Source organism: Dipodomys spectabilis, unplaced genomic scaffold, assembly GCF_019054845.1.
Source record: "Dipodomys spectabilis isolate Male_0828 unplaced genomic scaffold, ASM1905484v1 ptg000190l, whole genome shotgun sequence".
NCBI lineage: Eukaryota > Metazoa > Chordata > Mammalia > Rodentia > Heteromyidae > Dipodomys > Dipodomys spectabilis.
The window spans coordinates 2,513,787-2,528,070 of NW_024870867.1; the positions used below are offsets into that span (position 1 = coordinate 2,513,787).

The 14,284-nt window shown below is 37.8% G+C and overlaps 1 protein-coding gene across 1 annotated transcript in view; it reads right to left on the reverse strand.

Annotated features, from left to right (window-relative positions):
* Positions 1-3,577, reverse strand: part of Meox2 (mesenchyme homeobox 2) — a 57,702-nt gene extending 54,125 nt beyond the window's left edge. The window contains exon 1 of the mRNA XM_042695814.1: positions 2,759-3,577. Coding sequence (XP_042551748.1) covers positions 2,759-3,272 — 514 coding nt within the window. The 5' untranslated portion in view covers positions 3,273-3,577. The remainder of the gene's footprint in view (positions 1-2,758) is intronic.
* Positions 3,578-14,284: the final 10,707 nt, after the last annotated feature.

Below are 14,284 nucleotides of genomic sequence, written 5' to 3' on the forward strand. Positions count from 1 at the left end.
GACATGCATACAGTCCTAGTATAAGATACAGTGATATGAAATTTTTATTCCAAATTTCCAGGAGATTTAGATATTACATTTATGCTCAACCAAAAAAAAATACATCATAACTGCACACTTCCTTACAAAATATAAGTGATTTTCACTTTTCATTAATTTTTTCTCATACAATTGCAAGAGTCTAGAAATTAATTAATTTCTTGAAAAGAAATATTGAAAGCTTGAAAGTGAGCCATTAATTACACAAAATTGTGTTCATGTAACACATGAGGGAAAATACAGTTCAAATATTTAGTATGTGTAAAAAAGTATAACAATGGAATCTGTTCAACTCATAAATAGAAGGAAGGGTATACGGAGGAATGATGAAGGAGATGAGGTTAATTGGTATATATTGTACATATGTATAGAAATGACACTGAAATTCATTGTACAACTAACATATGCAAAGAAAAAAATCTTTTCAAGAACAATTGTAATCATTTTCCATGTTGTTTTAGTTTCTGCTAGAATATGAAATAAAATAACTTTGAACACTCATTATAGAAGATGAAATGTATTATCGTTACAGGAGAAGGGTATCTTGAATGTAAATATATCTAACGATCTAACAAATATTTACTCAGACCCAGCAATTGGCAAATTGAATTCTATTTTCAATAAGTGTACATTAATCACTGTGATGTTTTCTTTTATTTAACCAAATAGCCCTTCAATATATTTTGATCAAAGAAAAATTTTATTCTAAGTCCCCAGTGGTTTTTATCTTTGGCAAAGAGTAGTTCCCCCCCCCCCCCATTCAAGTTGAAATTGACTGATACTTTAAGAAGATGACACAAGTTTTTACTTCTTTGTTTCTTAGTACCCTAATAATCAGCTTTAAATGTAAAAATAAGCTTTATTTTGTTATATGACTATTTTTTATTTATGAAGGGGATGGTAAGGATTTGATTAGCTAGAGTTTATGAAAATAGGGTCATTTAAAGGGTCGGTTTTTGAATCCTACTTTCTCTGATTGTCCCTACCAAAAATAATGTATGTCTTTTAAGGATTCTAGGAGTCGTGAGGAGCAGTCAATCACATAGATTTCTCATGCAGAAAGTAAAAGTGAATGATCAGTTCTGGAAATTCCAAAAGAAGCTGACCATCCTGCATTGCAATTGTCTTCTGAAAGCTGCTACTGTCAAAAGAGCTGTCCATGAAACCATCATGAGATTCAAAAACTGATTTTTATAGCTAATGAAAATGGAAACTCTCTTTAGATTAACCTTGCAACTAATTGTCTAAAGAGAACTTCATTGGCAGTTAATGAAATCTGTTAAGGAATGATTGACCCGTATTGGTAACTTCCTTAGATATAAACTGATTTGTGATGGGGCATTAAAAGTTTATACTTGACCTTGAAAATGAAAAGTTAGATTTGTGACTGTCAGGAACAAACTTGCATGGTAAATACTGGCGGAGAATTGGCACCGCTCCACAAGGTACCATGAAGTTACCCTCCTTTACATCGTATCTTGCCCAAAGTTTCACAGAAGCTAAACATTTTCTTAATCCTTCAAACTTGATATCAGAGAAAACCTTTTTAGGACTTTCATGGCAGAATTACACCAGAGAAGAATATGAATGCAAGTGTTACGTTAAGCAGATGATAACTTTCAAAACTTTAGAACCCAAGTGGCCCTCTCTCTCACACAGTGGAGGGAAATTCACGATTTCTTTCACTTGTGCGTATCTTTTAGCATCTTTATAAGAGCGTTGAAGAGTTGCAAAGATTTTCAGTTCCTCTAGATTACTAGAAAAGCACTAGCCCCCTTTAGGCTTCTAGTTCAAGGAGACTTTCCTGTTGCTCGCTTGGCTGCTGCCTCATAAACTCCTGCAATGCCTGTGTCAACTAACTTATCATCCGGCATGAAGCAAGCTAGGAGTACCGAGTCCGGTAGTCCGGTGCCCAAAATGGGAGAGGATTCACTTTTTCACTTTTGAGTCTCAAATTCTCCTCACTCCTACATGCGTACTAACTTTCATAAAGAATCAGCGTTCTTCAAGAATCTCAGCATCTCCGTATTCACAGTTCTCTAATACCTTGCTTAAAACCCTCTAAATTCCTAGATAATTCCTTCTTCCCCCAAAAGAAGGAGAAAACGTTTATCATTTAAAATAAGGTGCTGTGAAAAGATCCCTGACATCAGAAGGGGGGGGAAAAAAAGAAAACCTAAAACTTTTTCTCATGTGCTTTGCCAAGTTCCACTGCAAGTTCCAAATATCGTGAAAGAACTTGGAAGTCCAGTGAGCGACGGGGAGAATCAAGCCACTCAGGAGTTGGGAATTTGCAAGCGAAAAGTCCAGGAGCGCCTTGGCACGCATGCACGCAGCATGGGGCGCGCTGCCGCACGGACACCCCCTGCCCCTCAGCGGGGAGGGATAGTCACGCTTCACAATCGATTTTATATAGTCACTTGCTTATCCGCCCCCCCCCCCCCCACACACACACCACCACCACCACCACCACCACCACAGCCTCTGGAACTTGGGATCTTGGAGAACTTAAGGCTGCTGGCTGTACACGTGCTATCCTCAGGGAAACCCGTGTCCCCAAATAGTTGTCTGGCTGAATTTGGCCATGGAAAGCCCAAGGAAGGCAAGAGCCCTATTTCTCATCTTTCCTGGGACCTCTTCCCTGGCATCGCCCCCTCCATTCCCACCTCCTCCTTCCCCTGTCGGGACACCTCGCCTGCCCAGAGGTGTATACCCTTACCCGAGCTGTCGCTTTTCCTCTTGCTGCCGCTTCTCTTCTCCACCTCCGCGGGTGACAGCGCTTGGCGGCCGTAGTCCCCCGGTGCGCACGCCGCGCCGGTCGGAGTGCTGGAACCCAAGCTGGATGAGTTGGAACACAAGACCGGCGGGCTGCTCCCCAATTCCGGGGGCCCTCCCGAGTCGGGCTGGAGACAGAGACTGTGCCGAGCGGCGCTCGGTGGGGAGGACATCTGCGGGAGGTGCCAGTTGGTTTGCAGAGCCTGGTGCTGCTGCTGCTGGTGATGGTGGTGGTGGTGGTGGTGGTGGTGGTGGTGTCCCCGGTGATGCTGGCTGGCAAACATGCCCTCTTCATTGGGGTATCCCGCGATTATGCAAGACGAGGAAGAAGTTGAGAGTTCGGGGTAGGACATATGGTCGGATCTTCCATGGAGGGCGAGGGAGGACTGGGAGAAGGGGTGCAAGCCTTGCGCTGTGGCGTGCGGGCTGCGCAGGCAGCCAAAGAGCGGGTGTTCCATAGCATGCAAATCTCGGGGTCCAAGCAGACGAGTTCTCGATGGTTCCAAACGCCGCCACCACCCTCTGTCACTTTTTACTGGAAATCGTGTGACTTGACCCCCCCTCCCTCCCTCTTTCTCTCTCTCCCTCCCAAAGTAAGAGCGGCGCGCTTTTCTGCAGAAGCTCGGCTAATCCCGGTCTTGGAGCCCTAGCGGCCAGTCTCCTTTACATAAAAACCCTGGGACCCGCAGGAGCGTCCCTCGAAGCTGCTCAGATGTCAAGGGTAGGAGAGACCGAAGCCAAAAGAAGGTGGTCCCAGAGAACTGCATTCAGGGGGAAATGGCTCTGAGAGGTTATAAATAGAGTGTAACGTGAGCTGGGGGCTGGCTTAGGAGCCCGGAGCTGACCACAGGCAAACTCCCTCCAAATCTCCCGCTCAGTCTGCGCCGCCGCGCGCGCTCCTTTCCACCGCCCTGAGCTGCCTGGGCAGAAGCGGAACGTCCACGCCCGCGGGGCCCCGGCAGCCTCCGGGAAGGCAAAGCCCAGATGCCGGGTGGTGGCTGAGTCCCGCCGGGACGGGCAATGGCTCCACCCCCGAAGGCTCCGGGCAGCTTAAGTCAGTCACCCCCCACCCTCCACACACACACACACACACACACACACACACACACACACACACACACTCCCCCAATTCCCTCATAGAGTTTCCTATCCACTCCCTATTCTGGGGAAGTTTGAGTTTGCCACTAACATGAGGGAACTGTCACCTGCAAGAAAGCAGGGAGAGCGCCTTGCCCTAGAACACAGAGAAGACTTGATGGGATGTAATGGAAAGATGAGAGTTAATTCAGGGAACGCTGGGAGAAGTCCTCCCCTCCCCACCCCCAAACTCAGTGGTTTTGTGTTTGTGTTTGTGTTTTTCTGTTTCCTTAGCGCAGCAGCGCGCCTAACTTTTCAATGTCTTTGTTGGAGTGAATGGATAAAACGCTTGGAAACCAGGTCAGAGATGGCAGAGCTATGCGCCACAAGCAGCAGAAGATGATTCTCCACATGGGAAGGAGAGGGTCCCGGGGAAGAAGGTTGTTGGTGTCTGGGGCTCTGGCATCCCTCTGGCGCACGGCTGAGTGGCTCCGGTTCTTTTCCTTTCCCGCCTCTGCCTGTCTTTCCTGGTCCCACTCAAATCCCTAGCCATTTACCCACCAATAAATTTCCCTGACGGAGGACTATTCCGAAGCAATCTTTTCCCAGTAGCAAGTACATTTCTAGCCTCTTGCAGGAGACAAGATTCCCTTATTTACTTCCAGAAATCTATTCTCTCGCTCAAACAAATAAAAAAAAAAAATCAGGTAGCCACACCCCTTTCAACAAACTGCGATTCCATTTACGGAGAAAGTGATTTGGGACCATTTTGCATCCTCCAGCCGTTCACGACGTTTGAGCGCTCCGGGTCTTTCTGGTTACAATTGGCATCCTTGTATAGGAATTCCGAAAGTTGCCACCGTGAATTTGTGAGCGCTAGGGGCTGGCCTTTGATTCTGACACTTGTTTGGGTGACAACACGGTCTGCTAGGGCCTGAGTCCTTTACACAGGGCAAGCAAGCAGAGGTAAAGGACAGCAGGAAAGTCCCCACTCTGTCTGGACTGGGCATGTGGCCTTGGGAGAATATCAGCAATCACCAACCTTGTCCCACAGTGTCACCAGCAGTACTATCCTGTTATTTTCATTGTCTCAGGTGTCCATTGCATGGTGACCTGGTCTTTGAAGTTGTTAATGGGATTAATCAGAACAGCAAACTGGGCTAGACATCTGGTTTGAATTAGGAGAAAGTATTGATTAATCTTGAAGGGGCGTCTGTAAGGAAGGACCTTTCCCTCTGTCCAGCCCCTCTAGCTCCTGTCTGTCTCTCTTCCATTTGAAGGCTTCGAAATAAACCTTCACATCCGTGTGAAAGATCGAATTGTTTTCCATTTCTTAGAAATGGGGTGGAGTGAGGTTGATCAGGAATTCTGAGATTGGTAAGCACTGCTTTCTTTAACGGAAATTGAGCCCTATTTTGAGGGAAATTAGTTTTGCAGACTTCGTTAAAAAAAAAAAAAAAGGCATGTAAAACTTTCGTTTACCAGCTGCTCAGCTTTTCAGTCTGAGTCTGAGCTGGGAACCACTGCAACTCTTTGACGGTAAGGCTTTCTTTGCCGATATTTTGGGACCCAAATGTTGTTTTATATTTCTGAAGGGGATCTTGGGGTGTTTCTCGGTCTGCACATTTCTCGGGGTTTTCAGCACTGGCAGGATGGCATCTAGGACTTAAATCTTGGAAGCATTTCTTCCTGCCACTCTCCATGCTCTTGGCTAGGTAAGAATAAAAAGGGGTTTAGGTTTCCATAATCGTGGAAATATTTTTGAATTTTCATCGTGTTTATGGTTTCAATATGTGCTCTGATATTAAAAGTTGTAATACGAGAAAAAAAAAAAGCCAAAATACCATACCTGCTATACTTTGTAGATTCTGGGTGGACACATTAAGATTTTACTCAAATTGAAGTTATTAGGCAACTACCTCAAGAAACACAACCAGAAATGTTGTGGTAGTAATATGTTGCTAGTCAGAATCACCACAAAATGTTAAGATTGAAGAAAATATACTTTACCCCCAGATAAAGGGTAAAAATAAATTAAATAACGAAATAAATAGGGACACCCATAGTTCAGCTTTAGTTTTCATTACATATATTCAGATGGTTCTAAGCAGGTAGATCTTAAATAAATATTTGAATTGAATGGAACATTGCAGGTAACTAGCAAACAGTAAACACCAAGTTTTCATCCTCAAGGGTTGACACTTCTTGAACCTGCTCAGTTAACATATTAACATGTTTAGAAACCTTCTACAACCTGCCTCAGTCACCTACCAGGGAAGGGTGGGGTCATCAACCTGGAGAAAAGGGGAAACATTTTTAGAGGAAGGAATTCCCTCTCATCACCTGCAATTCAAACAAAGCTAACAAGTCTTTTCAATTGAAGAAACAAAGTATCTGGAAAAAAATGAAATCCAGACTTCTAATAGTAAGCATAATAGAATAGAAGCAAACTGTTATTTGGGGAAGAAAAATGACTCAAAGAGGGAAAAAAAAAAGGTTTTGCAGTGCAAAACCAAATAGAACTTACTTGATATGTATATGTATGTATGTATATTAATGCTTTACCCATTTATAAAACTTCTCATTTCTTAGAAATTTTGGAATAAGATAGAATTTTGATTTTTGTTTTCCAGGCTATAGTGACATTTTAGTATAAAACAACAGAAAAACATTCCTAGTACTTCCTATAATTGCCAGTTCAGTGTTTTGCATCTGTAAAATCCAGTGATGAAAGATGCTTTTCCAGTAATTACATTAAAATAAGTAGAAAAACATTTATAAAAATTCTAAATGGTTGTAATTTTAAACTACATATGGCATAGTATTTTTTCCTACACCTACAATATGTCTGAGTTTTCCAAAAAGAAAATCCCACCAAAACTGTTACATCAATGTCAATATGTGAGGTCTTAGTATCAAGTTGCACATTTTGAGATTGATTATATGAACGTGAAATCTATTTGGTTCTTATAGGGCACATAATCGAAATTATTTTAAATATGTGCTAGGCTCTTTAAACTTGATAAGTATGTGTATATTATTCCCTTTACTTTCATGAAATGATATTGAATTGTAAAAGCAGAGTTTTTTTTAGAGTATTTTAAAGGTTGAACTATATGAGTTGCAAAAATTTAATACTTGAAAGTAAAAATGTATTGTACATTAATTGTCCAAAGAAACAGCTTTCATTATGACATTTTCATTCATGTCTGTAATATATTTGATCTTATTTTAAGATTTATGCTCATTGTTGCAAAATCTGCCATTCTTCTATACTTTTACAACTTGAGATTTGAAATGAAACTCAAAATTAAAGATAATAAACCTCTACTTTGCTTTTTGCCTGATATATATATATATATATATATATATATCATCATAATATATGTTTAAATGTGTATAATTAAGTTGAAACTGGAAATTATCTCTGAAACATTTATTGATTATAGGGATGTTATTTTTATTATATATTTCCCCAAGAAATAATATGTCCTTCAGTTGATTATTTTGAAATTAATAGTTTAAAACTATTTAAATAGACTAAATACTCAATGGTAATTTATTTGCTTTATCATCCTCTACATTTTATGAAACCATAAAACATTTTTCTTCAGAAAATGTAAATTATATAATTTAGGAAACAAATGAGTTATGGCTAAGATATGTTACTTAAAGGTTTTATGTGACTTTATATATTTAATGTTCTAATTTTTAACATCTAAATGATTTTATAATACATTTTGTTATGCTACATATGGATGCATAAACATTTCTCCAGAAACATTTTCATTCTACATTTACATTTATGATTTCCTTTAGAAATCATGGTTTTCTCCCATTTGACTACTTTACATGGTACTGTAGGGCACACTACATATCTATCCCTATAGTAACAGAAAATGAAAATATGTAAATTGGGTTCCTTTAATAAGAAATTCAAACCACTTAATGGTCCATGCTTCCAATCACACTTTACATATATCATCTATCTTATGGAATTTAGTTTTTTTTGCTTTCTCCGTGGGAGTGCTAATATTGGAAAGGTATTACCTGCATTTCAGATTTCACAAACCTTTAACTAGACTCCTCTTGGTCACCTGTTCTAAATCCAAAATTACTGGGCAGTTACCTTACACTAACACAAATAGGAAGAAATTATATTCAATTTTCAGATTTTCATGTTTGTTCATTTCATATGTCATTTTGTATTTTAAAATGCAGGCATATTCAGAAACTCTGAATGGGAGATAAACAGAGACATTAATGCAAGATAGTCCTATAACAATGTGCTACATATGAAATCACATTTTCTTTCACATTTAGGTCATCATCACTGTATTTCTCTGTGTAATTTAAGGGAAATAAACCACTTATTTCTCCCACAATAGCCATTGCTATACTTTAAAATAGAATGCAATTAGAATGAATTCATAAATCTCAGAGAACAAAAATTTGATTGAAACTAAAGACAGGAATTCTAGATAAAACTTTGGTCTTGAGTTTTAACTTATCCAATTTGAAGAACTTAACACAACTAATATAACTCTGGCACTATAATAAGCTATACTTCTGTTTTTATTTTTAATTCTTCATCTATTTGTAGTATGTTTTATTCCTAAAATGGAATTTCATTTTGAGCTTATGAGTTCAATGAAAATATCTTCTGTTTTCACCGTATTAGGACAATTCCACTAAAATATTTAATTACATGTTCTAAACTTTTATGATTCAGACTCAGCAAATAAACATGAGCTTTATCCAATGGCAGTATTGTTGTTTGTAGAAATAAAACAAAATGGTTGTACATTTGTGTGCCAAGGAAAATGGCAAGTTAAAACCAAATGCATACTCACCCATGAACACTCTAAAAGTTTCATATTAGAACTCTTAGAAAAAAAATCACCTCAGATTTTTTTAAATGACTTTTAGAAATTATACAGGTTATTTGAATTGGACAGCAGGCGTATCAAAATGAAATAAACCAAGAGTGAAAATGAATAAATGACAACTTTTTGTAATGCCTCTGTTCACCTGAAAAAGAAACAAATATATCTGAAACAAGAATAGGCCTAATGAAACCAAAAAAGGGCTTAACAGGAGAAAATTCAGACGTATGATAAAACTGAAGATTTGGAAAATAATTTTGTATTTGCTACTACAAATATGTAGACTATAAGACACACGTACCTTAGGAATGCTAAAAAAAATCCCAGTTACATATCTTAGTTTAACTAGAAATTAAAAAGCAACTCAAAAAGAGTATATGCATATATATTTTTCATAGAAGTAATAATGATGGAATAATACTCTTCTGAGAAACAGTTTCAAATATTCAAATGTGTATAATGTGGAGCCTAGGGAAAGATGTGGTTAAAACCCAGACATCTGCAAGCTACTAATTGTCTGAAGTTCTGAATATTCATTGTTGGTACATGTTACACATTTGTACTATGAAACTCATTGTCATCAAATGCTTTTTCTAAATTTAACTTATATCTTGAGAATAAGTTCTGCTAAATTATGATAATGGTATATGAAAAAGAATAAACTTATTCATAACAGCCTTGGGTCTAAAGAATATATATTCATATATACATGTATATTCACACACACACACACACACACACACACACACACACACACACACATATGGCTAATCTAAAGTAAAGCCCTTCAAAATATAGGTAAGAGAATTTTGGTAGAACCTTTGAAACACTGAGCTGAAGAGCCTAGGAAAAGATAATTCTGTGGACTAACAACAGTTAACAGCATTTTCACCAGCAATCAAAATCAAGCTTTTCCCTGTGCTATCTCAGAGTGCATACATATTAAATGAAAGGACATAGAGAAGTTAGGGAAGATTCTTTCCATCCATATGACATTCATTTTGTTGAGCTCCTATGCTATAATCTCTAAATTACCCTACAATCTCCAGATTGCAAGATCTGCCTTGATCTAACTCTATAGTTCCAGTTTTTGAGTGTTCAAAACTAGTGCATAGGAAAACTCAGTTACGAGCTGACTAAATCAAAAAAACCTTATAGTCCTTCATGATAAAATATAATAACACTAACTGCTAATGTTGAAACTGTCCTCCTTAAGGAATAGGGAGCCTTTCATGTAGGGTATCTGTAGAGATCATTTATTTGTATCATCTCTGAAAATAAATGTTAAAGATGACTACCTGATTGGGTTAAAGGTTACTATCTCCATGAAGGTAATACTCAATGGCAATAAACATGACCCCTAATCAAATGTCATGATTCCTTTGTTTATTGAACCATCTTCAAGAATACGTCTCTATTATAATAAATAAAGAAAAATAAAAACAGTATTTAAACAGACCATCCCAGGAGTTTTGTTCGTGCTGTTCCTCATCCTATCATCGCTAAGTCAATGGTACTTGTCAATAGTTTATGAGATGTTTCAAACTTCTACAGATTTTTCTGAACTACCTTTCATATCTTGCACCATTAATGACATAATTTGATAAGAATGAAAAGAATTTTGAATTTTTTTCTGGCACTGGAGCTTGAACTCAGGACTTCATAATCTTGCTTGGATGTTTTTGCTCAAGGTTAATCCTCTACCATTTGCAAAATGCCTCCACTTCTGGCTGTTTGCTCTTTAACTGGAGATAATTGTCACATCAATTTTCTGTTAAATTAGCTTCAAAGTATAATAGTTGAAACTCAGCCTCCTTAGTAGCTAGGATTACAAGGGTGAAACACCAGCTCACATTAGACTTTCAAGATCAGATCCTTCTGGCCAGGTCAGATGGCACAGATGAAGTAGTTATTCCAAAGACAAACACATACATATACCATTTGCAAAGCCCTCCACTATTTTACATGGGGTTGTTTAGAAAATACATTTTTAAAAGAAAGCAATAGAAGCTTGCAATGTTATGTACTGTAAGTCTGAAAAAGCTGTTCTTTCTGTAATAACATGAAAGTCTTGATAGCCATGCAAGTTTCTGTTACATAGACAGTATTTTTCTGCAGTTGCAGTTGTGAAATTACTGCCACCTGGTATTTGTGCCAAATAAAGCATGGCTAAAACATGGATAAAATGTTTAACATATACTGATTAAAAAAAACTTGTTGGATGTCCATGGCTCACAAATATAGTCTTAGCTACTCAGGAGGCTGAAATTTGAGGATCAAAGTTCAAAGCCAGCCAAAGTAAGAAAGTTACTGAGACTCCAATTAACTACTCTTCCCCCCCACCAAAAGCCAGTAATAGAACTATGCCTCAAGGGGTAAAGTGTTAGCCTTGAGCACAAAAGTGTGCAGGCCCTGAGTTCTAGCCCACAATAGGACCAAAAATAACAAAAAATAAAGTGCTAAATTCCAATTTCAGGTTACCAAGTCCCGTGTCAGTCGCTACACAGCATCTCCCATAACTTGGTTGTTCAAGTCAGAAATTGGAACTTCCCTTAAGGGCCCCCTCCATCCTATTCCTCTCCTCTCATATGAAATCAATCATTTGGAATAGACTCCCAATTGAACCTCTTTAATATTCATTAGACCCATCCTGCTCTCTATCACCAATGTCATTACTTTGTTTGGAAGCTTAGCGCTACTTGCTTAAATTACACAAGATTCTCATGGTCCCTTGACAGTCTGCTTGCCACGAGTACTCTTCAGTCCTCAGAGGGAGGATGGAAAATTAGCTTGCATCTAGCCCTATCAATTCTAATTCTATTAACTCAAAGTACCTCTATTGTAGAACACTAGACAATACAGTGAGTGTACAATATGATGCCCTCCTGAGCATCCTGTCCAGTGCATCCTATTGTGGTGACTGAACACTTCAATGCATCTATTTCAAATGACAATTCCCTTTAGGATTAAAATGTTCCCCAGATTTCAAAGACTTCATATGAAATTAATGAAGTTTTACGAGTCATCTGTTGCAATAGCCATTATTGGCTAGGTCAAGATTTATTGAGTTTAACTTTGTTTTTGCTTCTTTAGGTGTAGCTACTAGAAAATGTAAAATGAGATATGTAGATGACTTTGTACTCCTCATAGAAGATGTTGAGCTAGAGCATGTCTTTAGAGTTTTTGTTTTTTTTGTTTTTGTTTTTTTTTTTTAATTTTAATTTAATTTTATTTGTGAACATACTGTACAGAGGAGTTACAGTTACATGGGCAGGATAATGTGTACATTTCTTACCAAGCATTGCAGCCTCCTCCTTTGTTATTTCTTCCTTTCAAAATGATGCAGGACCTGAAATTTTCCTGTAAATTGATCCTCATGATCCCATGATGATGTGGCGGGTCACAATGTGGCATCACACCTGGAAACCTCAGGAACAAGATCTGAAGGAAACATAGGAAATTTCTGGAATAGCAAAAGATCCTATTAAAAGACATCTAGTTTTTCCTCTGTGTGCCAGGAGCACCACTGTTAATTAACTGCTAATATGCTTCAAAGAGTTTGCTTGGGAATGGCCATGTCACCAAGAGTTAACTTTGAGGGCTGGGAAGGTGACTCAGTGGTAGAGCGCTTGCCTTGCATGCATGAGGCCCTGGGTTCGATTCCTCAGCACCACATAAGCAAAAAGAAAAAACCTGGAAGTGGCACTGTAGCTCAAGTGGTGGAGCACTAGCCTTGAGCTGAAGAGCTGAGGGACAGCGCCCAGGCCCAGAGTTCAGGCTCCATGACCGGACCCTCCCCCCCCAAAAAAAGAAAGAGTTAACCTTGATATCACACTGCCTTAGCAAATGTGGAGTTCTTCTTCCTGCATTTTCTAGTGTAAAAATGGTTGGGTCTCCAGGCAGCAATTGATCTTGTGAATTAGTCATCACAGCATGTGTCTCCTACATGACCCAGCCAGGAAAAAGAGAGGCAGTGGGTCACATACTGGGCTTATACATTGTGCTATATAGGCAATATTTGCCATGTCTGCTCAAAGCTCCTGGGTCCGACCAAAGAAACTAGGTATATTTCCAAGAGGGCTGGAAAATAATCCAGAGTGCACACTACTTGCTGAGCAGCAAACATCTTTGCTATCAAAAGCTTTGAGGAACTACACATTTTCTCCAAATTGACTACTTTACACCAATAAGCCATGTAATTTTTGAGTATGATTGGCATCCCTGATTGGTATTTTCTAGCATAATGTCTGGGATACAGTATTTTAAATCTTCAAGATTCAACTTCCCATTAGATTTTAGTAGACTTGGAGCTACTGTATCATGTCAGGAGCATGTGATGGATGCCACAAGTCACAAAAAATTAATTGATATGGTGCTTGTCTTAGCTTTAATATTTTGGGGGTAATAGGTTTATTGTGGCTTTTTCGTTGCTGTAATATTTGCTTTCTTTTCTGCTCTGGGAAAGTGATTCAATCTTGTTTCATTTGAATCAAAACAATTGTGTACAGGTGTCATGACAATATTTAAAATTTAGTGGGCATTTGTCTACAAGTATTGATAGTGAAGTTGTTCAACTCTATTTACATAAATCAGATTAGAGATATTATCTTTACATTGAATACTATCCATTCTGTAATAGTTTCCATCATAAACTGTGAAGATGACACTTTGGATGATGATTTATTTTTCTCATGCAGTGGTAGTTTGATTACTGGTAAGTTAAATCAGTATTTTGTGTCTAGATTTTCTCATCTCTGAAATAAATATGTTTATTTCTATTATTTTGGCTTAGTGCTTAAGTTATATAATTTATGCCCAATTCATTCTATAAATCAAATTTATATTGTGATTATATAAAAATTAGAAAGTATTGTCAGGATGAAAAGTGTTATTAATTGTTGTCACTTCTTTGGCCCACATTCTGTCTAAATAGTAGTCCTGTATTTTTTGTACTCCAAAATCGTACTTAATAAAAAAAATTAATAAAAAATTAAAGGCCAGAGAGACAGAGATACACATATTCCAATAACAAGAGAGTAAATGGTATAGGTAACTATATTTTCAAAAAATAAACATATATAGTCAAGAAATATAAAATTATTGCAAGCTTATTCACAATAAAAATCCAAATTAAAGAAGCTAACATTTGTCAACTACAAAAGAGATAAAGGATTTTTAAAAACAGATAGGATAAAAAATATTTCAGAAAATTAAGCTTATGCAGAATTGACTAGTGTAATAAGAATAAAAATTTTAAGAGAAAGTTAACAATCAATAAAATGTTAACTTGAACCCAAGAATTCCAGGTAGATTAAAATATCTAGAAAAACTAGTATACAAAATATTTGTGTATAATTATGTTTCTAAAGTGATTATCATGTGAAAATTCACTAAACAATAAAACTTGATAAATAAAATATGCAAATACATTATAATGAATCAATGTGACTATTAAGAATTACATTCTGAGCCAAGAGCTGGTAGCTTATGCCTGTAATCCCAGCTAC